We start from the raw sequence: 24,714 nt of genomic DNA, 5'->3' as shown, positions 1-24,714 counted from the left end.
CTTTTTTTAATGATTATTTATTCTTCAGCAGATGTTGTTATACTAATTTAAGCCCCTAATTTATTTGTTATTGTTTTTTATTTTTTCCTGCCAAAGAGCAAGATCTTGTCTGGCAAAAATAAATAAATGAAATTGTAATAAAAAAAAAGACAATGCTTCAGGATGCAGAATAATGGCCAAAAGGTGTAAGAAAAGAAAAACACACTTGCTTTGGGAAGTACTGCATAGCAATCTAAAGTGCACTGTGAAGTGAGAGTGGAAATGGAGAAAAAGCTGACTGAAACAGCATGCTGGGCCAGCCTGAGTTCTACAGTGCAGAAAAAATGCTCAAAGTTCCCTTTGAGGGATGACATACTGGCTTAGGTTAGAATAGGATACATAAAGTAAAACTGTTTTCCAAATAAAAATCACGAGTTTTTTTGTTTGTTTTTGTTCTTGTTTTTTTTTTTTTCTTTGAGACGGAGTCTCGCTCTGTCACCCAGGCTGGAGTACAGTGGCGTGATCTCAGCTCACTGCAAGCTCCGCCTCCCAGGTTCACGCCATTCTCCTGCCTCAGCCTCCCCAGAGCAGCTGGGACTACGCCCGGCTAATTTTTTTTTGTATTTTAAGTAGAGACTGGGTTTCACTGTGTTAGCTAGGATGGTTTCCATCTCCTGACCTCGTGATTCACCCATCTCGGCCTCCCAAAATGCTGGGATTACAGGCGTGAGCCACCGTACTCAGCCTTTATTTTTTTTTTAAAACAAAAGGAAGGAAAGTACACTTGGAAGAGGGCTAAGCAGGCAACTTGAAAGACAAGTGCTACATGATGATTTTTTAAAAGCCTATAAACCTAAACGCAGCAGAGAGATAAAATACTTAAAGGGGAAGAAAACATACAATGCAGATGAATGAAACAAAAGTTGGGAAAACAGATTTCAAAATATTTTCTAATTATATTTTCAACATAATTCTAAGGAGAAATGTAAAATGAGAAAAGGTGTGGTCATTACAAGGCAAATGTATTCCATTAAAGTACATGCATACATATATTTTAGAGAACTCAATCTGGTATGCATTATATTCAAAGTAGAGGTTACATGTCACCATTGTGAGCCTCAAGCCTCCTAGGGATCACATCTGGGTTCAATAAACACTGGTGTCCCAGCACCCCATTTTATCTCATCACAGTTGACAGTGCTCTCCCTGCAAAGATCTCATGTAGCTCCAAAATCTCTGAACAACAACAGCAACATTCAGACTAGAAATGTAAGAAACAGGCTAGGTGTGGTGGCTCATGCAAATAATCCCAACACTTTGGGAGGCCGTGGTGGAAGGACTGCTTGAGACCAGGAGTTTGAGACCAGTCTGGGTAACAAGGAGAGAAACCATCTCTACAAAAACTACAAAAATTAGCTGAGTGTGGTACTGCGCACCTGTAGTCTCAGCTACTCAAGAGGCTGAAGTAGGAGAATTGCCTGAGCCCAGGGGATAGAGGTTGCAATGGGCTGAGATCACACCACTGTGCTCCAGTCTGGGCAACAGAGCAAGACAGTGTCTCAAAAAAAAGATGAAACGTTAAATATATATAAAAGGAATGTAGGCCAGGCATGGTGGTTCACGACCCTGTCTCAAAAAAAAAGATGAAATGTTAAACATATATAAAAGGAATGTATGCCAGGCACGGTGGCTCACGCCTGTAATCCCAGCACTTTGGGAGGCTGAGGCGGGTGGATCACGAGGTCAGGAGATTGAGACCATCCTGACCAACATGGTGAAACTCCGTCTCTACTAAAAATACAAAAAAATTAGCCAAGCATGGTGGCGCGAGCCTGTACTCCCAGCTACTTGGGAGGTTGAGGCAGGAGAATCGCTTGAATTTGGGAGAAGATTGCAGTGAGCTGAGATCGCTCCACTGCACTTCAGGCTGGCAACACAGCGAGACTCCATTTCCAAAAAAAAAAGAACTGTAAAAAATAAAGTTACCCCATAAACAGCTAATGAAAAATCTATTTTTATAATTTCAGTTTTCATGTCATAATATATATGGGCTCAAAAACTAAGTTTTTAAAGGTTTTTTGATGACTGTAACTTGCTTAATAATATATGAAACTAAGAGGTTTTTAAACGCACCTAAAGACTTCTATTAGTAAGAGTGTTGTCATAACTACCCTTCAGGAAGTAATATGATTCAAGGAATCTTCTGGGAACAGAAATGCTAACTAGGGTAGAGAGGAAAGTCTATATAAGGAAATTGCAGGAGAGATGATGTCAATTGTACCTTTACACTTCAATCAACATCCAAAAAGTCGACTGTCACATGAAAATAATCAATTTACAGACCATAATTATCTTGCTAAGTCTAAATGATAAAAATTATAATGAAAATATTTTAAGCTACGCAAACCAGAAATTATGTATCTTAATATATACCAATTAATAACTACCATTTACCATTTATTAAGTGTGTATTTAAGGCCAGGCAATGTGCAAAGGCTTTAAAGTCTCATTTAACCCTCAAAACAATCTATTCAGTAGAAATCATAATCCTCATTCAACCAAAGCTCACTAAGTACAAAAGTTGTACTGCCATGCTTTGCCAAACATCAAGCAGCCACGTATTCACCTCTTCTATGAGTTCATTTGGTCACAAACGGGACAAATGGTAAAATCAGAAAAGGAGACACTAAATTTGGTGAATATAATGTCTTAAACTCCTTACCAGCCATGCTTCTCAATACATACTTAGATACAAAAAAAAAAAAAAAAAAATCCAAGCGATTTTCCAGGCTCAGCCTCCCAAGCCTCATAAATCCAACAGCCAGTTCCACATCTCCTCGTGTAGAACGTCTAACAAGCATTCCAAACCTAACATTCAAACAGGCGTGCACCACCATGCCCAGCTAATTTTTATATTTTTAGTAGAGATGGCGTGTCACCATGTTGGCCAGGCTGGTTTTGAACTCCTGACCTCAGTTGATCTGCCTGCCTTGGCCTCCCAAAGTGCTGGGATTATAGGTGTAAGCCACCACATCCGGCCTGTTTTAATGCCCTTTGAATCATGTAATCGTTCTTACCCTTTCTTGCCACTTTTCTTTCGTGATTCTGTTGGTGTCGGAGGGGGAGGCGAAGGCGAATGTTTCCTCTTTCGGGCATTAGCTGATGCTTTTCTATCTCTTCTTTCTGGACTTCTGACTGGCTAGGAAGAAGTAAATGGAAATAAATATCAGCTATCTTTGCTCCTCAGTTTCTACAAATCCTTGGCAAACGGTGAGTCTCCACATACAAAGACAACAGCATATTCTTGGTTCAGAGCAAATGAAAAGAATATCATTAATCATCCAGGAACACCAGTAATCAAGAAACTTTCCCTGACCTTTCAGGTGATATATATCATCAATGTAAGTATCAGCTATCAGTTATTCAAACTATGCTATAATAGACATGCTGAAACCTTGCACAACTAAAAACTGGTACTGTTCACATTCTATGTTTTGAGGTGGGAAATGTATTTCAATAACTGCTGGAAAAATATGAAATATACTCTATTAAACTGACAAAATACAAAGACAGGCCAAATGATCCTGTGAAAATGTAGCATTATAGGAATTATTCTTAATCTCTAAAATAAATAGAATATAACTTTATGTCATAAGAAATGTTAAGCAAGATGGCAACATAATTTAAAAGTCAACGTCTCGGCGTGCCATGGCTCATGCCTGTAATTCCAGCACTTTGGGAAGCCGAGGTGGGAAAATCACTTGAGGCAAGGAGTTCAAGACCAACCTGTCCAACACAGGGAAACCCCATCTCTACTAAAAATACAAAAAATTAGCAGGGTATGGTGAAGCATGCCTGTACTCCCTGCTACTCAGGAGGCTGAGATATGAGAACTGCTTGAACCCAGTAGGCGAAGGTTGCACTGAGTCATGATCATATGACTGCACTCCAGTCTGGGTGACAGAGCAAGACTCTCTCTCAAAGAAGGAAAAAAAAAAAGTCAACCTTTATAAGTAAAAACTATCCCAGTTTGCAGATGGTACAATTTTATACATTAAAAAAACTACCAGACCTAATGAACAAGTCAGGAAAGTTGCAAGACATAAGATCAACATACAAAAGCAAGCCTGCAGACAGTAACTACCAATTTAATAAAATAGACTATTATAAAGAAAAAAATACCTAAATGATCAGTACTAGATTAGGTAAAAGCGTGACAGGCATAAGTAAATAACCTAAAATTAAAACATCAATTAGGCTGGTCATGGTGGCTCACACCTGTAATCCCAGCACTTTGGGAGGCCGAGGCGGGGGAATGCTTGAGCCCAGGAGTTCAAGACCAGCCTGGGAAACATAGTAAGACCTTGTCTCTACAAAAACAAACAAAAAGTTAGCTGGGTTTAGGGGTGTGCGTGTATGGCCCGAATTACTCAGAATACTGAGCCGGGAGGATAGCTTATGCTCAGGAGGTCAAGGTCACAGTGTGCTATAATTGCGCCACCATTCAGCGTAGGTGACAGAATGAGATTCTGTCTCACGCCAAAATGAAAAAAATCCATGAATTAAACGTTAATTTTCTCTGTTGCCATCCTATTCTTTTCAACTGCATTTCCATTGAGAAACTCCATGGCATCAAACTGAGAACCTTGAACACCTTATGAGTATGTAATAGCAGTTTGAAAAAACCTAAAGGATATACACCTTTGAATGATACAATAAATCTGAAGTTGAATTTTTTTCTTTTTTTTTCTGAGACAGGGCCTCACTCTTGACACCCAGGTTGGAGTGCAGTGGCATGATCTCAGCTCACTGCAACCTTCACCACCCAAGTTCAAGTGACTATGGATCACTGCAGCCTTAACTTCCTGGGCTCAATTGATCCCCCTCACCTCAGCCTCTCAAGTGGCTGGGACTTCAGTTGCGCACCACCAAGCCCAGCTAATTTTTGTATTTTTTGCAGAGACAGGGTCTTGCCATGTTGCCCAGGCTAGTCTCAGACTCCTGGGCTCAAGCACTCCACCTACCCTGGCCTCCCAAAGTACTGGAATTACAGGCGTGAGTCACCATGCCCAACCCTAAATTTTTAAACAAATATCCATATTTATATAACCTTCTAAAAATAAATGAATAAACAAACTAAATTGGAACAGAAACGGGTATGAACTGGTCGGTTAAAGAATGTAATGTGGAGCCGGGCGCGGTGGCTCAAGCCTGTAATCCCAGCACTTTGGGAGGCCGAGACGGGCGGATCACGAGGTCAGGAGATCAAGACCATCCTGGCTAACACGGTGAAACCCCGTCTCTACTAAAAATACAAAAACTAGCCGGGCGAGGTGGCGGGCGCCTGTAGTCCCAGCTACTCCGGAGGCTGAGGCAGGAGAATGGCGTAAACCCGGGAGGCGGAGCTTGCAGTGAGCTGAGATCCGGCCACTGCACTCCAGTCCGGGCGACAGAGCGAGACTCCGCCTCAAAAAAAAAAAAAAAAAAGAATGTAATGTGGAAACTGGAATATTCCTAATGACAAAAAAGCCTTGGATTAAAATATATTAAGGGAAAGCAAATATGTAAGTATATCTTCTGGAAAGGTTAAAATAAGAGAGTATCTGCACCATAAGACTGGTGGGAAAAAAAATCTGAAGAGTCCAATTCCAAAACAAACAAGAACCAACTGCAAGTAAAAAGGTATGACAAAGACTCAACTGTAAAACATTTTTCTCTTCTTTTTTTTCTCTAATTTTTTTTATCATTTGAAGAGACGAGGTCTTGCTACATTGCCCAGACTGGTCTCAAACTTCTGGGCTCAAACAACCCTCCCACCTCGGCCTCCAAATGCTGGGATTACAGGTGTGAGTCGCTGGGCCCAGCCATTTAACATTTTTGTTTCCTAATATTTTTCCTAAAAATTGGCAAGGCATGGTGGCTCATATCTGTAATCCTAGCACTTTGGGAGGCCAAGGCTGGTGGATCAACTGAGGTCAGAAGTTCAAGATCAGCCTGGCCAAGATAGTGAAACCCCATCTCTACTGAAAATACAAAAATTAGCCAGGTGTGGTGGCACGTGTCTGTAATCCCAGGTACTTGGGAAGCTGAGGCAGGAGAATCACTTGAACCCAGGAGGCAGAGACTGCATTCAGCCAAGATCGTTCCACTGCACTCCAGCCTGGGCAACAGAATGAGACCCCGTGTCAAGAAAAAAAATAATAATAACGTGAAAAATAGTAAGGTTTTCATAGTAAAGTCACAGCACTGAAATAGGTATGAAAGAACTGTACTCTGCATGTCAGTGGTTCAAAGAATATCCATCTCTAAGATGTTTCAACAAAGTAAAACAGGCCAGGCGCAGTGGCTCAGGCCTGTAATCCCAGCACTTTGAGAGGCCGAGGCAGGCGGATCACCTGAGATTAAGAGTTCAAGACCAGCCTGGCCAACATAGTGAAACCCCGTTTCTACTAAAAATACAAAAATTAGGCAGGTGTGGTGGCGCGTGACTGTAGTCCCAGTTACTTGGGAGGCTGAGGCAGGAGGACAGCTTGAACCCAGGAGGTGGAGGTTGCAGAGAGCCAAGATAGCAACACTGCACTCCAGCCTGGGCAACAGAGTAAGAATCTGTCTCAAACAAACAAACAAATAAAGTCAAACAATACCCCAGGAAAAGGAATCAGAAGTCTCTAAATCCAATACTAACACCCCTTCTTCTCAGTGTCAAGTTGTCTTCTAGTGACACCTACCGCGCGAGTTGTGCCTTCCACAAGTTGTGCCTTACGGGTAAATAACTAAGCGACTGAACTTCTCAAAGAATTAAATGATAAAATGTCAAATCATCCACCCTCAGAAAAGCAGATTGAACTATAACTGTTAAGATGTTTAAGGCCTGTACTTTACACTACCTACCATCTGTGGATTAACAGTTATTTAAGAATATTAAACAGGTCGGGCGTGGTGGCTCATGCCTGTAATCCCAGCACTTTGAGAGGCCAAGGCAGGTCACCTGAGGTCAGGAGTTCGAGACCAGCCTAGCCAACATGGAGAAACCCTTCTACTAAAAATGCAAAACTTAGCCAGATGTGGTGGCTATAATCCCAGCTACTTGGGAGGCTTGAGGCAGGAGAATCGCTTCAACCCAGGAGGCAGAGGTTGCAGTAAGCTGAGATTGTGCGTGCCACTGCACTTTAGCCTGGCCAACAGAGCAAGACTTTGTCTCAAAAAATATATATACATATTAAACAAAATGAGTTTTCCATAGGAAAACCAACGGCTACATTAAATTCTGCTGTGATGATATTACACTTCAGATCTAGTGGGCAAAATCAGCTATACCACTACCCTTCTGCATGGGCCACTTTAAATCTTAATAACCTTTTAAGATTTTCATACCCCTTTTTGGGAGGTTATTAGCTTCTGAGATGGCTGTTACAGCCACTTAGGAACTTTCACATCTACGGTGAAAGTTCCTAAGTGGTTTGTATATGACAATTTATTGATGAAGATTTAATAATATTTAGGCCAAGAAGACAGACTTAATGGTGAGAAATCATGCCAAAGAAAATACCTCTTCATTCTTGGTTGAAATCCGCTGACGAAAACTCACAGGCTTCCTATTTTCATCCACCTCATAATCCTCCTCATTCATCCATTCATTGAAAATATCAGTGTCTAAAATCCATTTCACATGAACCTAAAACCGTATCAAATCATGAATATCTACATAAATAACAAAATCACTCAAGGTTTTAAAGTATTGAAAAGGAAACAAGCTGATTTATTTTCAAAGCCTCAAATGCATAAAACACATTAATAACTTAATACTACTAATGATATATGAGGTATACTCTGGAGCCTAGTTTCCTTCTTAACAATGTGATACCATAGTAAGTAATCATTCCCAGTCTTAAACTTCTGATATTATAATCTACAGAGCAATAGATGTCTACAAATCCTTCAGTAGTACTTCACAACATTACATGGCTCACGAGTCATATGGCTTACTCCTTTACTATTAGATGATAGTATAATTTCAACATTTAATTTCCAAAAATAGTTAAAAATAGAAAAATCTGGAAGAAGAGTACAAAGTAGTGCTTTTGTTTTGGACTACTCTTGCAACCTGTAAAATTAATTTTTTTGTTTTGAGACAGGGTCTTGTTATAAAGGCTGGAGTGAAGTGGTGCAATCATGGCTCACTGCAGACTCACCTCCCCAGCTCAAGCAATCCTCCTGCCTCAGCCTTCCAAGTATGTAGCTAGGACTATAGGGAACTTGACATTATGCTCAGATAATTTTTTTTTTGGTAGCTCAGGCTGGTCAAGCAATCCTCCTGCCTTAGCCTCCCAAAGTGCTGTTATTACAGGTATGAGTCACCATGCCCCACAAAGTTTAAATTATTTCCACATCAAAATTTGACTAACAAGTCAGTGTATGGACTCTTATTACATTATGGTAGAAATGATTAATAAAGTGTCTACATCCTTCTAAAAGTCACACAGGCACTGCTTCCAAGCTTTCCAAATGACATCATCAGTGATGTTCAACACTACTCCTCACACTCCTCTCTCACAAACCACAATCTGACCTGCCTTTGGATTCTCCTCAAACATCAAGCACTGCAGACATCTCATCTAAGACCTAGATAATAAAGTCTTCGTAGCCATGCGTATCTTGTAAATGGATGACAGGAAAGGGAAACCAACATTCTGTATCTCCTTAGAGAGACTGCTTAGAAAATAGCTGAGAAGAGCTATTAGATTATTATAATAATTTTTTTGGCCGGGCACAATGGCTTACACCTACAATCCCAGCACTTCAGGAGACCAAGGCAGGCGGATCACCTGAGGTCAGGAGTTTGAGGCCAGTCTGACCAACCTGGTAAAATTCCGTCTCCACTAAAAATACAAAAATTAACCAAACATGGTAGCGTGTGCCTGTAGACCCAGCTACCTGGGAGGCGGACGCACGAGAATCACTTGAACCTGGGAGGCGGAGGTTGCAGTAAGCCAAGATCGCACCACTGTACTCTAGCCTGGGCGACAAGAGTGAGACGCCATCTCGAAAAGACAAAAAAAAAAAAGAGATTATTATAAGATTGTTTTTTTTTAAATCATTTACCTTCCATGGCTTTTCTGGAATTGGTGGATCTTCAATTTCAGCATCAACATCATTACTATGGACCCAAGTATCATAGCTATAAAGGAATAGAAAAGAGAAAAACAAATTAGAGTCAAAGGTAATTTATTAGAAAGACTTTTACAAATAGTAACATATTTTAGAAATACTACTAAAATCCCAGCCTGGTCACTATGGTGAAACCGCGTCTCTACCAAAAAATACAAAAATTAGCTGGGCATGGTAGGACGTGCCTGCAGTCCCCGCCACCCAGGAAGCTGAGGTGAAAGAATCGCTTGAACCCAGGAGGCACAGGTTGCAGTGAGCCGAGATCATGCCACTGCACTTCAGTCTGGACAACAGAGTGAGACCCTATCTCGAAACAAAACAAAAAACTAAAAGAAATACTATTAAAATCTATTAATAGCAACTTATTAGACACTTTTGTCCTTACTATTCTGCCAAGAAAGCTCCTCTGTAGAGGTCACCAGTAAATAACGTATATGTTGCTAAACCCGAAGTTGAAGACTAAGACCAAAAAATTTGAAACAGCTGCTTGCTCTTTCCTCAAAGCATTTCCCTCACTTGGCCACCAAGAAAGTACTATATCATCCAATAGTCCTTATATTCACCAGCCTCTCTTCAAGTTTCCATGCCAGTTTCTGGTCTTAGTCCCAAACGTCTTCAACCTTCAAAAGTTCCGAGGTTCAGTTTTTGGAAAAATCCTTCTCCCCTGCTAATTTCATTCATTCCTATAACTTTAAATACACACTGATGACTTCAAATTTTATGTCAGCACTCTCCCATGTATTCTTAACTCATAAATCCAACAGCCAGTTCCACATCTCCTTGTGTAGAACGTCTAATAAGCATTCAAAACCTAACATTCAAAGCTCAACTTGCAATGCTACCCTGGCCCCAGCGATGTACTCTAGCCAAGCTGTCGGGTGTTGTTCCATACATCTATTTGGTTGGCTGAATAAAAACTGGATCCCACTCAATGCAGTTAAGGTGCCAAAAGCTCCCTGGTATAACACAGAGGAAAGAATCCAAAGCCTTAAGAAGATGTATTCAGGCCGGACGTGGTGGCTCAAGCCTGTAATCCCAGCACTTTAGGAGGCCGAGACTGGCGGATCACGAGGTCAGGAGATCGAGACCATCCTGGCTAACACTGTGAAACCCCATCTCTACTAAAAAATACAAAAAACTAGCTAGGCGAGGTGGCCAGCGCCTGTAGTCCCAGCTATTTGGGAGGCGGAGGCAGGAGAATGGCGTAAACCCGGGAGGCGGAGCTTGCAGTGAGCCGAGATCCAGCCACTGCACTCCAGCCTGGGCGACAGAGCGAGACTCTGTCTCAAAAAAAAAAAAAAAAAACTACAAATAAGGTGCAGTGTATACTGCTTGGGTGATGGGTGCACCAAATCACCATTAAATAATTTACTCACGTAACCAGGTATCACCTGTATCCCAATAACTTATGAGAAAATAAAATAAAAACATAAAAATTAAGCAGGTGAAAGAAGACTGACTAGACCTGTAGAAACCACAATGAAAATCTCCACTGTACATGACAAGAATGAAATGAATACTAAAGCTGCTCTACTATAGGTTTAGAAAAATAAAGTACAAGGAATGTTATCCCTATTTCCATGTGCACTATGCAGGCATTAATATTAAATAATTTTTATTTAATAAATAAAAAAAAATTTTTTTTTGAGACAGAGTCTTGCTCTGTCTCCCAGGCTGGACTGCAGTGGCGTGATCTCAGCTCACGGCAAGCTCCGCTTCCCGGGTTTACGCTATTCTTGTGCCTAAGCCTCCCGAGTAGCTGGGACTACAGGCACCCACCACCACACCTGGCTAATTTTTTTGTATTTTTAGTAGAGACTGGGTTTCAACATGTTAGCCAGAATGGTCTCGATCTCCCGACCTCATGATCCGCCTGCCTCAGCCTCCCAAACTGCTGGGATTACAGGTATGAGCCATCGCGCCCGGCGCCACTATTTTCACTAATATCTAGCTCTTGTTTATAATACTCATTATACATACTATAGATACTGAAACCAGTATGGGTTATAACATGTAAAGCCACAACAGTACTAGGCAAATAAATTTCTGATGAGAAGAAAAACTCAATTTTCGACATAAATTAATTTCATCCTTAATGGTTTGGCATGAGTAGTTTTTGAAAAAAGCAAACTGATCAGACTGGACGCGGTGGCTCACACCTGCAATCCCAGCACTTTGGGAAGCCAAGGCAGGTGGATCACCTGAGGTCAGGAGTTCAAGACCAGTCTGACCAGCATGGTGAAACCCGATCTCTACTAAAAATACAAAAATTAGCCAGGCATGGTGAGGCACACCTGTAATCCCAGCTACTAGGAAGGATGGAGGCAGGAGAATCACTTGAACCTGGGAGGTGAAGGTTGCAGTGAGCCAAGACTGTGCCATTGCACTCCAGCCTGGGTAACAGAGTGGGACTCTGTCTCAAAAAAATTTAATCGGTAATAAACACTAGAAAAAAGTCTTTATTTTTTGAAGACAGAGTGAGACTCTGTCACCAAGGATGGAGTGCAGTGGCATGATCTCGGCTCACTGCAACCTCCGTTTCCCAGGGTCAAGTGATTCTCATGCCTCAGACACCTGAGTAGTTGGGATTACAGGCGTGTGCCACCATGTCTGGTTAACTTTTTATAGTTTTAGTAGAGATGGAGTTTAACCATGTTGGCCAGGCTGGTCTTGAACTCCTGACCTCACATGATCCACCCACCATGGCCTCTTCAAGTGCTGCGATTACAGGCATGAGCCACCGTGCCCCGCAAAATTCATTTCTTAAAAGAAACAAATTAGCAACCTAATACCACACAGACTTTCTTGGCAAATACATAAAAGACACCAGTTTTTTTGGGTTTTTTTTGAGACGGAGTCTTACTCCGTCGTCCAGGCTGGAGTGCAATGGTGCAATCTCAACTCACTGCAACATCTGCCTCCCGGGTTCAAGCAATTCTCCTGTCTCAGCCTCCCGAGTAGCTGGGATTACGCCCGCCACCACACCTGGCTAATTTTTATTTTTAGTAGAGATGGGGTTTCACTATGTTAGCCAGGCTGGTCTCGAGCTGCTGACCTCATGATCCACCTGCCTTAGCCTCCCACAGTGCTGTGATTACAGGCATGAGTCATTGCGCCCAGCGCTGATATCGTTTCTTTTTTCAAAGATAAACAAAGCCATTTATGGCTTATTCATTCACCATTTAATGGTGATCTCATTAAATTCTGTACCTTAAGAAAACAGTCAATGAAAGACTCTGGAAGTGAGAAAAATGACTACACACAAATCAACAAATTGTCACTATTCAGAAAATAAAACTATAAATAAATGTGCCTTCCTTTCACAGAAATCTTTATACCAGGTCTCACAGAAAACAAACATTACCTGTCTGGGTAAAAGCCCCAATGCACTAACACTTGCTTGTCTTTTCTCATCACCGGTCTCAACCATTCTTCTGAAAGAGAAAAAGAAAAAAACTTTACTCAAACTGACAAAATAATGAAGAAACTATTATTTTTAGCCTTAATTTTTACTAAGATGTTTTAGTTTGCTAATGAACAACATTTTCCCAACATGCCATTGCTGGTTTAGAAAGAAAAAGTTTTCAAATTGAGTACTATCTACCAGATTAAAGGGAAATTTCTCAAGTCTTTCAGACTTACCAAACTGTAGGTCTACTATCCATCACTCTTGACAAAACCAATTATCCACTGCGGCAAAATACTCCCATCCCATTCTCCTGCCAGCCTCCCCTCTCTCTTCTACCCAAGTAATAATCATCATATTATTTAATACTTCACTTCTCATGGTGAACCTCTCATCCCTCTGTGAGGCTTAGCAATTATTACACAACTTTCCAGATGTAAACTGTACTTCATCTCATTGATGAAAGTTTTACTAACTCTGCTTCCTCTAGATTCCCTTTTTCTGATGTTCTGTAAGTTATACAGTGCTATATCAAAGTTTTTATCAAAAATACTACTTTTACTATTCTTTTTTTTTTTTTTTTTGAGCTCACTCTGTCCACCAGGCTGGAGTGCAGTGGCGCGATCTCGGCTCACTGCAAGCTCCGCCTCCTGGGTTCATGCCATTCTCCTGCCTCAGCCTCCCTAGCAGCTGGGACTACAGGCGCCCGCCACTGCGCCCGGCTAATTTTTTGTATTTTTATTAGAGACGGGGTTTCACCGTGGTCTCGATCTCCTGACCTTGTGATCCGCCCGCCTCGGCCTCCCAAAGTGCTGGGATTACAGGCGTGAGCCACCGCACCCGGCCTATTTTTACTATTCTTTAACTGCCTCATACCTGTTAATTTAGCCCTCCCAACAAGAGTATAAACAATGTGATTACATATTGTTGACTTTTTTTCTCAAGTTTCCTTTCCAAAGATAAGTGCAAATTATATAATAAAGTGATTTTTATTATTCTAATCACAGTTAAATTACCTCCACATTTCAACAATGGTTATCATGTGCTTCTTTGGTAGTCTGAATTTAGCTTAGAAAATGTATGCCTAATAGCAAGAGAGAAGTTTTGAAGCAAGCCTCCTTAAAGCCCAAGAAACAGCAAAAAAAAACCAAAAACCAAAAAACAAAAAACAAAAAACAAAAAAAAAACACCAGACCTTAGTAAATTAGCCAAGTAAAAATTACTTTCCAGTGCCGGTTTTAACAAGATATAGCCCTGTTTTCACTGAAGAAAGCCATGAAGCCCCTACACCTGTGATGTTTTTAAAGTTATACAATGACTCACCTAACCATCTCAAAAGAAAGTGAAAGGGGGCCAGGTGTGGTGGTTCAAACCTGTAATCCCAGCACTTTTGGAGGCAGAGGCAGGAAGATCACTTGAGCCCAGGAGTTCAAGACCAGCCTGGGCAACAAAGTAAGATTCAGTCACTTAAAAAATTTAAAAATAAAAATAACTAGGCATGGTGGTGTGCATCTATACTCCCAGCTACTCAGGAGGCTAAGGCAGGAAGATCACTTGAGTATTATAGTTTGAGGCTGCGGTGAGCTATTAATAAGTGCACTCTTGCACTTCAGGCTGGGCAAGAATGAGTCCCCACCTCAAAACAGAAGGTGAAAATGACAGAATCAGGTCCTGTCCCCTAACCTGGTAACTCAACATGGCAGAGGAAAAAAGAAAAGAAGGGGCCAGAGGATCTTTCTAAATCCCCACTACCTAAACTACCTGTCCTGTCCTGTTAAGAGTGTCTTGGTGGTGTTCTGACTAGTAAAAGCTGACTTTCAGAATACTGATTATCTTGTCAAAGACTATGCACTTTAATGAGAAAAACAAGAAAACGTATCTTTCCTAACCACAGCTGACTTTGATACAAATTTTGACTTGTTTTTCTTTTTTGAGACGGAGTTTCACTCTTGTTGCCCAGGCTGGAGTGCAATGGTGCGATCTCGGCTCACCGCAAACTCTGCCTCCCAGGTTCAAGCAATTCTCCCGCCTCAGCCTCCCAAGTAGCTGGGATTATAGGCATGCGCCACCACGCCTGACTAATTTTTTGTATTTTTAGTAGAGACAGGGTTTCTCCATGTTGGTCACGCTGGTCTCAAACTCCTGACCTCAGATGAACTATCACCTTGGCCTCCCAAAGTGCTGGGATTACAGGCGTGAGCCACTGTGCCCAGCCAAAAAATTTTTTGATTTTTATCAAGACAATTTGTTTTGTTTTGTTTTGTTTTGAGACAGAGTCTCGCTCTGTAGCCCAGGCTGGAATGCAGTGGCGCGATCTCGACCTCGGCTCACTGCAAGCTCCACCTCCCGGGTTCGCACCATTCTCCTGCCTCAGCCCCCTGAGTAGCTGGGACTACAGGCGCCCGCTAATTTTTTGTATTTTTAGTAGAGACGAGGTTTCACTGTGGTCTCGATCTCCTGACCTCGTGATCCGCCCGCCTCGGCCTCCCAAAGTGCTGGGATTACAAGCGTGAGCCACCGTGCCCGGCCAAGACAATTTTTTTAATTGTCTTTGAAAAATTTCCTAATAGCAGAAATAACAAGAGGTATGAGATGTAAACTCACTCTCTTCCCAGGTATTATAAATTTATACCCAGGAATTAATTTATAGAAGTATATGGCTGAATGACAAGAGTAAGGCCAATGCCACTAAAAGATGAATTACTTACATATCCCAAAAGAAGGGAAAGAACATACCATGCAGAGCCACTGCAGAGGCATCACAATAGTCAAGAGGTAGAAGACAGGAACAAGGGGAAGCCTAAGCCAAACCCTGTATTGGGGTTTCCATAGAAAAGGTAACATGGGGCAGAGTAAACAGTTTAGGGTGGGGATGGCTGAATAATTCCAAGAAACATTGAATAATTCCAAGAAACCCAAGGCACAGAGGTTGTCTCTAATTGCCTAGTACCTCGCCCTGGAATGATTTAGAAAAGGGGAAATATGGGTTTGGTGTGTGTTAGATAAGGAGATGGTTACAGCTATATACTCAGATTGGTTGGTTTACATATGAAAGATGTGCTCCTAGAGAAGTAATTATCTTTAGAAATTAGCTAGCCCTCAAAAGGGCAATCTCTCCCCAGGGTATCAAATGCCAGAGCAACACAAATACAGAAAATAAAAATACACAGTTAATATAATAATTAGTATAATATAAAATACAGTTAATAATTAGCATATCATACAGTTAATATAATAATTAATTGAAATTAGTTTAGCTAGAAGAACAGAATTGGGTTTTTTTGTTAATTTTTTTTTTTTTTTATTTTGAGACGGAGTCTCACTCAGGAGGCTGAGGCAGAATAATCACTTGAACCCAGAAGGCGGAGGTTGCAGTGAGCTGAGACCGCACCACTGCACTCTAGCCTGGGTGACAGAGCAAAGACTCCGTCTCAAAAAAAATTTTTTTTTAAATTCCACTGTATGTATATGCCACATTTTGTTTATCCATTCATCTAATTATTTTAACTTAGGTTTTGGATATTTTCCTCTTTTACCAATAGGAATCTTCTTTTTTTTTTTTTTTTTTTTTTGTAAGAGAGAGTTTCGCTCTTATTGCCCAGGCTGGCGTGCAATGGTGCAATCTCAGCTCACTGCAACCTCCGCCTCCCAGGTTCAAGCGATTCCCCTGCCTCAGCTTCCCAAGTAGCTAGGATTACAGATACCTGCCACCACTCCCGGTTAAATTTTTGTAGTTTTAGTAGAGACCAGGTTTCGCCATGTTGGTCAGGCTAGTCTTGAACTCCTGACCTCAGGTGATCCACCTGCCTCAGCCTCCCAGACTGCTGGGATTACAGGCCTGAGCCACAGTGCCAGGCCTTGTTTTTTAAGACTTAAGATTTCACTATGTTGCCCAGGTTGGAGTGCAATGGCTATACACAGGCACAATTATCACACACCACAGCCTCAAACTCCTGACCTCAAGTGATCCTCCCACCTCAGCCTCCAGAGGAGCTGAATACAGGCACATACAACCACACCTGGATTTAACCACGTTATTAGTCTGTTTTTTTTTTGTTTTGTTTTGTTTTGTTTTTTTTGAGATGGAGTCTCCTTCTGTCGCCCAGGCTGGAGTGCAGTGGTGAGATCTTGGTTCATTGCAACCTCCGCATCCCAGGTTCAAGTGATTCTCCTGCCTCAGCCTCCCAAGTAGCTGGGGTTATAGCTGCGGGCACACCCAGCTAATTTTTGGTATTTTTAGTAGAGATGGGGTTTCACCATTTTGGTCAGGCCGATCTCAAACTCCTGACCTCAAGTGATCCACCTCCCTTGGCCTCCAGAAGTGCTAGAATTACAGGCATGAGACACCACGTCCAGCCCTTATTAGTCTTTCATAAGAACCACTTGACATTGCTGAATATCTCACTAATGTGTATTTTCTACATCATTAATTTTTGCTCTTTTATTATTTCCTTTTTTCGTTAGGTTTAATTTGGTAGTGTTTTTCTAATTTCTTGAGAAAGATGTTTGGACCATTGATTTCTAACCTTTCTCCTTTCCTAATATAAAGAAATAAATGTTCCTCTAGGCACAGCTTCTACTACATCTTTTAAAAGTTAATGTTGGCCGGGTGCAGTGGCTCACACTTGTAAACCCTGCACTTTGGGAGGCCAAGGTGGGCGGATCACAAGGTCAAGAGATCAAAACCATCCTGGCCAACACGGTGAAACCCCATCTCTAATAAAAATACAAATATTAGTTGGGCACGGTGGTGGGCGCCTGTATTCCCAGCTACTCAGGAGGCTGAAGCAGGAGGATCTCTTAACCCGGGAGATGGAAGTGGCAGTGAGCTGAGATCACGCCACTACACTCCAGCCTGGGCAACAGAGACTCTATCTTAAAAACAAAACAAAACAAAAACAAAAAGCTGGTTATTCTGTTTAAGTCTTTGAGGATATGACATAAAATCCGTATGGTATGATGTATGAGCTTATCCGTTCACAACGCAAAACCAACTTACCATCATCTTGTGAGGAAGAATATGGGTAAATGTGGTGGGAAGCTTTCGACTTTTCATCCGTAAATGTTCCCTGGAAAGCAAATGAACAAAAACCACAAAAATAAAGCACATGGCAAATGAACTATGAGATCCCAGATACAAATTCCATACAAATTCTAAAAGCATGGTTTTATTTATAGACTTTATTTTAAAAGTATTGCTTATTTTTAGTCAAATAAAAAAAAATAGTGATTAACAACAATAAACCAAAAAATTGTCTACACAGTTTAGACTGGTGTATAGAAAAAGTAATTTGAGCATCTATTTGCTAGTTCTCTACAGATCTCTCTCTCTCTCGGGGTACCCATATCAGTAATATGGGTACTACTAATTCTTTTTTTTTTTTTCTGAAATGGAGTCCTGCTCTGTCATCCAGGCTGGAGTGTGTGGCAGCATGATCTTGGTTCACTACAACCTTCTCCATCTCCTGGGTTCAAACAATTCTCCTGCCTCAGCCTCCTGAGTAGCTGGAATTACAGGCACCTGCCACTACACCCGGCTACTTTTCCTATTTTTAGTAGAGAGGGGGTTTCACCATGTTGGTCAGGCTGGTCTTGAACTCCTGACCTTAGGTGAGCCGCCTGCCTTGGCCTTCCAAAGTTCTGGGATTACAGGTGTGAGCCACTGTGTCCAGCCAGGTACTACTGCTTCTTCAAACTACTTCCAAGGTCATCACAAATTATCATTATTTAAAGTGAACCAATGCCGTTTCTGGCCTTGAGGCATAAGCTAGGACTACATGCAAGCATAACACAGAAATATCGTCAAGTTCAGTTTCAGACCACCGTGATAAAGCATTACAAAATTAGTTGCACAAATTTAGTTTCCTGACGTATATAAAAGTTACACTTATGGCCAGGTGTGCTGGCTCATGTCTGTAATCCTGGCACTGTGGGAGACTGAGCCAGGTGGATCACTTGAGGTCAGGAGTTCGAGACCAGAGTGGCCAACATGGTGAAACCCTGTCTCTACTAAAAATACAAAAATTAGCTGGTGTGGTGGCACATGCCTGTAATCCCAGCTATTCTGGAGGCTGAGGCAGAAGAATCACTTGAGCCCAGGAGGCAGAGCTTGCAGTGAGCCAAGATGGCACCACTAGCTTGGGGGACAAAGTGAGACTCTGTCTCAAAAAAATAAAAAATAAAAAATAAGTTACATTTAGGCCAGGCACAGCTGCTCACACCTGTAATCCCAGCACTTTGGAAGGCTGAGGTGAAAGGATCACTTGAGCCTAGGAGTTCAAGACTAGTCTGAGCAACACAGTGAGACATTGTCTCAAATTTAAAAATTAGCCAGGCAGGCTGGGCGCAGTGGCTCAAGCCTGTAATCCCAGCACTTTGGGAGGACGAGACGGGCGGATCACAAGGTCAGGAGATCGAGACCATCCTGGCTAACACGGTGAAACTCCGTCTCTACTAAAAAATACAAAAAAAAAACTAGTTGGGCGAGGTGGCGGGCGCCTGTAGTCCCAGCTACTTGGGAGGCTGAGGCAGGAGAATGGTGTAAACCCGGGAGGCGGAGCTTGCAGTGAGCTGAGATCCAGCCACTACACTCCAGCCTGGGTGACAGAACGAGACTGCGTCTCAAAAAAAAAAAAATTAGCCAGGCAAAAATCCCTGTAGTCCCAGATACTCAGGAGGTGAAGTGGGAGGATCACTTGAGCCCAGGAGTTCAAGGTTGCAGTGAACTATGATTATGCCACTGTACGTTAGCTTGGGCAAGAGAGAGAGACCCCGTCTCTCAAAACAAAAATCAAAAGTTATGTTTACACGGTTTTAGAAAACAACGTACATACCTTAATTTAAAAATATTTTATTGCTAAAAAATGCTAACAATCGCAGCCAGACCCAGTGGCTCATGCCTGTAATCCCAGCACTTTGGGAGGTCGAGGCGGGTGGATCGCCTGAGGTCAGAAGTTCGAGACCAGCCTGGCCAACATGGTGAAAACCGTGTCTACTAAAAATACAAAAAATGAGCTGGGTATGGTGGCAGCTGCGTATAATCCCAGCTACTCAGGAGACTGAGGCAGGAGAATCCCTTGAACCCCGGAGGCAGAGGCTGCAGCGAGCTGAGATCACGCCATTGCACTCTAGCCTGGACAACAAAAGCAAAATGCCTCCTCAGAGGAAAAAAAAAAAAAATGCTAACAATCATCTGAGACTTAAGCAGATCAGTCTTTTTGCTGACAGAGGATACTGCCTCAATGATGCTGGCAGCTGACTGATCAGGGTGGTGGTTGCTGAGGGTTAAGGTGGCTGTGGCAATTTCTTAAGATAAGTCAACAGTAAAGTTTGTCACATTGATTGACTACTTTCACAAACGATTTCTCTGTAGCATGTGATGCTGACAGCATTTTACACACAGTAGAATTTCTTTCAAAACCCTGCTGTTTGCTTTATCAAGTAAATTTATGTAATATTTAAAATCCTTTGTTCTCATTTCAACAATGTTAACAGCAACTGTGCCAGGAGTAGATTCCATGTCAAGAAAGCACTTTGTTAATCCGTAAGGAACAACTCTTCCATATGTTCAAGTTTGGTCATGAGATTGCGGCAATTCAGTCACATGTTCCGGCTTCAATTCAAATTCTAGTTCTCTTATTTGAACCACGTCTGTAGCTAAAGTCTTTAACCCCTCAAAGTCAACCATGAGGGTCAGAATCCACGTCTTCCAAACTTCTGTTACTGTTGATATTGTGACCTCTGATGAATCACATGTGTTCTTAGTGGCACCTAGAATGATGAATCTATTCCAGAAGATTTTCAATTTACTTTGCCCAGATCTATCATACGAACCATTAACTATAGCAACTATATCTTTACAAAATGTATTCCTTAAATAACAAGACTTGAAAGTCGAATTTCTCCTTAAAACATGGCTGCAGAATGGAAGTTGTGTTACTATGCATGGAAGTAACATTAATTTCCTTGTACATCTCCAACAGAGGCTTTGGTGACTAGGTGACTGTCAATGGGCAGTGGTATTTCAAAAGAAATTGTTTTTCCTGAGCAGTAGGTCTCTACAGTGGACTTAAAGTATTCAGTAAACCATACTGTAAATAGATGTGCTGTCATCTAGGCTTTGCAGTTTTGTTATGGAGCACAGGCAAAGAAGATGTAGCATAATCTGTAGGGCCTTAGGATTGTAAGAATTGCAAATGACCATTGGCTTTAACTTACAGTCACCAACTGCATTAAGCCCCAAAACAGCCTGGCTGAAGCTTTAAAGCCAGGCATTGACTTCTCTAACTATGACAGTCCTAAATAGCATCTTATTTTAATAGAAGACTATCATTTACAATGAATATATGTTGTTTGGTGTAGCTAGCTTCACCAATTATCTTTGCTCAATCTTCTGGATAACTTGCTGCAGACTCTACATTAGCACTTGTTGCTTCACCTTGCATTTTTATGTTCTGAAAACGGCTTCTTTCCTTAAACCTCATTAAGCAACCTCTGCTACCTTCAAATGTTCCTTCTGCAGCTTCCTCGCCTCTCTCAGCCTTCAAAGAATTGAAGAGAGTTAAGGCCTTTGTTCTGGATTAGAATTTAGCTTAAGAAAATGTTGGGCTGCTTTGATCTCCTATTCAGACCACTGAAGCTTTCTCAGTATCAGCAATAAGCATGTTTTGCACCGTATCATCTGCATGTTCACTAAAGTTCCACTTTTAATTTCCTTCAAAAACTTTTCCTTCGCATTAAAAACTTGGCTGTTTGGCTTAAGAAGCCAAGTTCTCAGCTTATCTTGGCTTTTGTCATGCCTTCCTCACTGAACTAAATCATGACTAGTTTTTGATTTAAAGTGACAGATAAGCAATTCTTCCTTTGACTTGACCAGCTAGAGGTCATTGTAGGGTTATTAATTGGCCTAATTTTAACACTTGTGAGTCTCAGGGACGAGGTAGAGAGAGGAGTAGCCAGTCAGCGAAGAAGTCAGAACACATACATTTATCAATTAACTTCCCCATCTTCTATGGGTGTTGTGCTAAACCAAAGCAATTAAAATAATATCAAATAGCATCTATCACAGATCACCATAACATATACAATAATACTAAAAAAGTAAGCCAGGCGCGGTGGCTCACACCTGTAATCCCAGGACTTTGGGACGCCGAGCCGGGGAGGATCACGAGGTCAGGAGTTCAAGACCAGCCTGGCCAACATGGTGAAACTCCGTATCTACTAAAAATACAAAAATTAGCTGGACGTGGGGGCGGGTGCCTATAATACCAGCTACTCGGGACGCTGAGGCAGAGAACTGCTTGAACCCAGGAGGTGAAGGATGCAGTGAGCTGAGATCGCACCACTGCACTCCAGCCTGGGTGACAAAACAAACAAACAAACAAACAACTAAAGAAGTTTGAAATATTGTGAGAATTACCAAAATGTGATACACAGACACAATGTGAGCACATGCTGTTGGGAAAATGGCACCAACAGACTTGCTTGACACAGTTTCCACAAACCTTCCATTTAAAAAAAGGAGTAGGGTTGGGGGGAGGGAGTGTGTGCTGCAGGGTGGGTTCTGTGGTTCATGCCTGTAATCCCAGCATTTTGGGAGGCCGAGGCAGCAGGGAGAATCTCTTGAGGCCAGGAGCTTGAGACCAGCCTAGGCAAGACCATGTCTCTTCAAAATAAAACTAAAATAGCCAGGTGCAGTGGAGCACACCTGTTGTTAAAAAAAGAACAACAAGGCCGGGCACGGTGGCTCAAGCCTGTAATCCCAGCACTCTGGGAGGCCGAGACGGGCGGATCACGAGGTCAGGAGATCGAGACCATCCTGGCTAAACACGGTGAAACCCCGTCTCTACTAAAAATACAAAAAATTAGCCGGGCGAGGTGGCGGGCGCCTGTAGTCCCAGCTACTCGGGAGGCTGAGGCAGGAGAATGGCGTGAACCCAGGAGGCGGAGGCTGCAGTGAGCTGAGATCCAGCCACTGCACTCCAGCCTGGGCGACAGAGCAAGACTCCGTCTCAAAAAAAAAAAAGAAAAAGAACAACAACAAGGCCGGGCAAGGTGGCTCATGACTATCATCTCAGCACTCTGGGCGGATCACAAAGTCAGGAGTTCGAGACTAGCCTGTCCAATATGGTGAAACCCTGTCTCTACTAAAAAATACAAAAATTAGCAGGGCATAGTGGCGCATGCCTGTAGTCCCAGCTACTTGGGAGGCTAAAGCAGGAGAATCGCTTGAACCCGGGGATTGGAGTTTGCAGTGAGCTGAGATCACGCCACTGCACTCCAGCCTGGGAGACAGAGTGAGACTCTGTCTCAAATAAAGAAACAAAAAAGAACAACAAAAAAAAAGAAACAAAGTAATAACAATAACACCTATATCATTAGAATTCTTTACAACTGAATTAACAAATACAATGAATTAAGGCATTAGGAACACCGAAGGTACTCAATCAATGTAAGCTGTTGGTTCATTTGCTTATCATCTTGTAGAGGTTTCGCCTTGTTACCCAGGCTGGTTTTGAACTCCTGGGCTTAAGCAATCTGGCTGCCTTGGCCTCTCAAAGTGCTGGGACTACAGGCGTGAGCCACGGTGCCCAGCCTGTTAATTCATTTAAAATGCTTACACATAAAGGCCTGATCATCAGAAATCAATGAAGGTACTATTATTATGACCTATTAAGGTCTTTTTTTTTTTTTTTTGAGACAGAGTCTCGCTCTATCGCCCAGGCTGGAGTGCAGTGGCCGGATCTCAGCTCACTGCAAGCTCTGACTCCCGGGTTCACGCCATTCTCCTGCCTCAGCCTCCTGAGTAGCTGGGACTACAGGCGCCCGCCACCTCGCCCGGTTAGTTTTTTGTATTTTTTAGTAGAGACGGGGTTTCACTGTGTTAGCCAGGATGGTCTCGATCTCCTGACCTCGTGATCCACCCGTCTCGGCCTCCCAGAGTGCTGGGATTACAGGCTTGAGCCACCGCACCCGGCCTAAGGTCTCTTTCCTAAGATTCTAAGAAGCCAGTTAGACCTCTGCATCCCTCTGGAGGGTATCCCCAGAAAACAATCACTAAGGCAGGTTTCATTAAAAATATAACAGCTAAGGCCGGGCGCAGTGGCTCACGCCTGTAATCCCAGCTCTTTGGGAGGCTGAGGCAGGCGGATCACAAGGTCAGGAGACAGAGACTAATATGGTGAAACCCTGTCTCTACTAAAAATACAAAAAAAAAAATTAGCCAGGCAAGGTGGCGTGCATCTGTAGTCCCAGTTACTCGGGAAGCTGAGGCAGAAGAATGGCTTGAACCCGGGAGGCAGAGCTTGCAGTGAGCCGAGATTGCGCCACTGCACTCCAGCCTGGGTGACAGAGCGAGACTCTACCTCAAAAAAAAAAAAATCATAATAATATATATATATATATATACGTATATATAAAAAAGCTAAATATTCAGCATAAACTGTAGGACAATACATAAAATGTTTCCAGTACAACCTGGTAGCAAAAAGAGTAGGTAGCCGGGCGCGGTGGCTCAAGCCTGTAATCCCAGCACTTTGGGAGGCCGAGATGGGCTGATTACAAGGTCAGGAGATCAAGACCATCCTGGCTAACCCGGTGAAACCCCGTCTCTACTAAAAAATACAAAATCTAGCCGGGCGAGGTGGCGGGCGCCTATAGTCCCAGCTACTCAGGAGGCTGAGGCAGGAGAATGGCATGAACCCTAAAGGCGGAGCTTGCAGTGAGCTGAGATCTGGCCACTGCACTCCAATTTGGGCGACAGAGTGAGACTCCATCTCAAAAAAAAAAAAAAAAAAAAAAAGTAGGTAATTTCAGCTTCAAGGCAAGAAATAGCAATCAATTTGTTGCACTTCTGCCCTGGTAACATTCCACATATAAACTGCATTTGACAGTCAATCCAATAAAAAGATATTCCAAAAGAGAGAGGTTTAAGGGATCTGTTCAAAGCCATAATACTAGTAAAAAAAGGAACTGGACTTCAGATTGCTCAATGTGATAAAATAATTATATTACCTTACACTTTGAGATGTCATATATAAAAGAAAGAATGTACTCAATCTTTAATTGTATGCAGTACTAGAAACATTAACTTTCAGAACATGCAACATACTTTACTAAATGCTGAAACATAATTCAATTGGTAGTCTCTTTTGCAGCAGGAA

At 42.2% G+C, this 24,714-nt stretch overlaps 1 protein-coding gene across 2 annotated transcripts in view; it reads right to left on the bottom strand.

The window, feature by feature from the left end:
* Positions 1–24,714, bottom strand: part of SMARCC1 (SWI/SNF related, matrix associated, actin dependent regulator of chromatin subfamily c member 1) — a 205,889-nt gene that overhangs the window by 116,900 nt on the left and 64,275 nt on the right. For both annotated transcript variants that reach the window (XM_023231828.2, XM_023231829.2), the window contains exons 6-10: positions 17,553–17,622; positions 12,512–12,581; positions 9,082–9,157; positions 7,529–7,654; positions 3,057–3,178 (exon numbers count right to left, since the gene is read on the bottom strand). In XM_023231828.2, coding sequence (XP_023087596.1) covers positions 3,057–3,178; positions 7,529–7,654; positions 9,082–9,157; positions 12,512–12,581; positions 17,553–17,622 — 464 coding nt within the window. The remainder of the gene's footprint in view (positions 1–3,056; positions 3,179–7,528; positions 7,655–9,081; positions 9,158–12,511; positions 12,582–17,552; positions 17,623–24,714) is intronic.

The sequence above is a fragment of the Piliocolobus tephrosceles genome, chromosome 2 (assembly GCF_002776525.5).
Source record: "Piliocolobus tephrosceles isolate RC106 chromosome 2, ASM277652v3, whole genome shotgun sequence".
Classification (NCBI taxonomy): Eukaryota; Metazoa; Chordata; class Mammalia; order Primates; family Cercopithecidae; genus Piliocolobus; species Piliocolobus tephrosceles.
The sequence above is the reverse complement of the archived record's forward strand: the minus strand, read 5'-3'. Positions and strand labels throughout refer to the sequence as shown.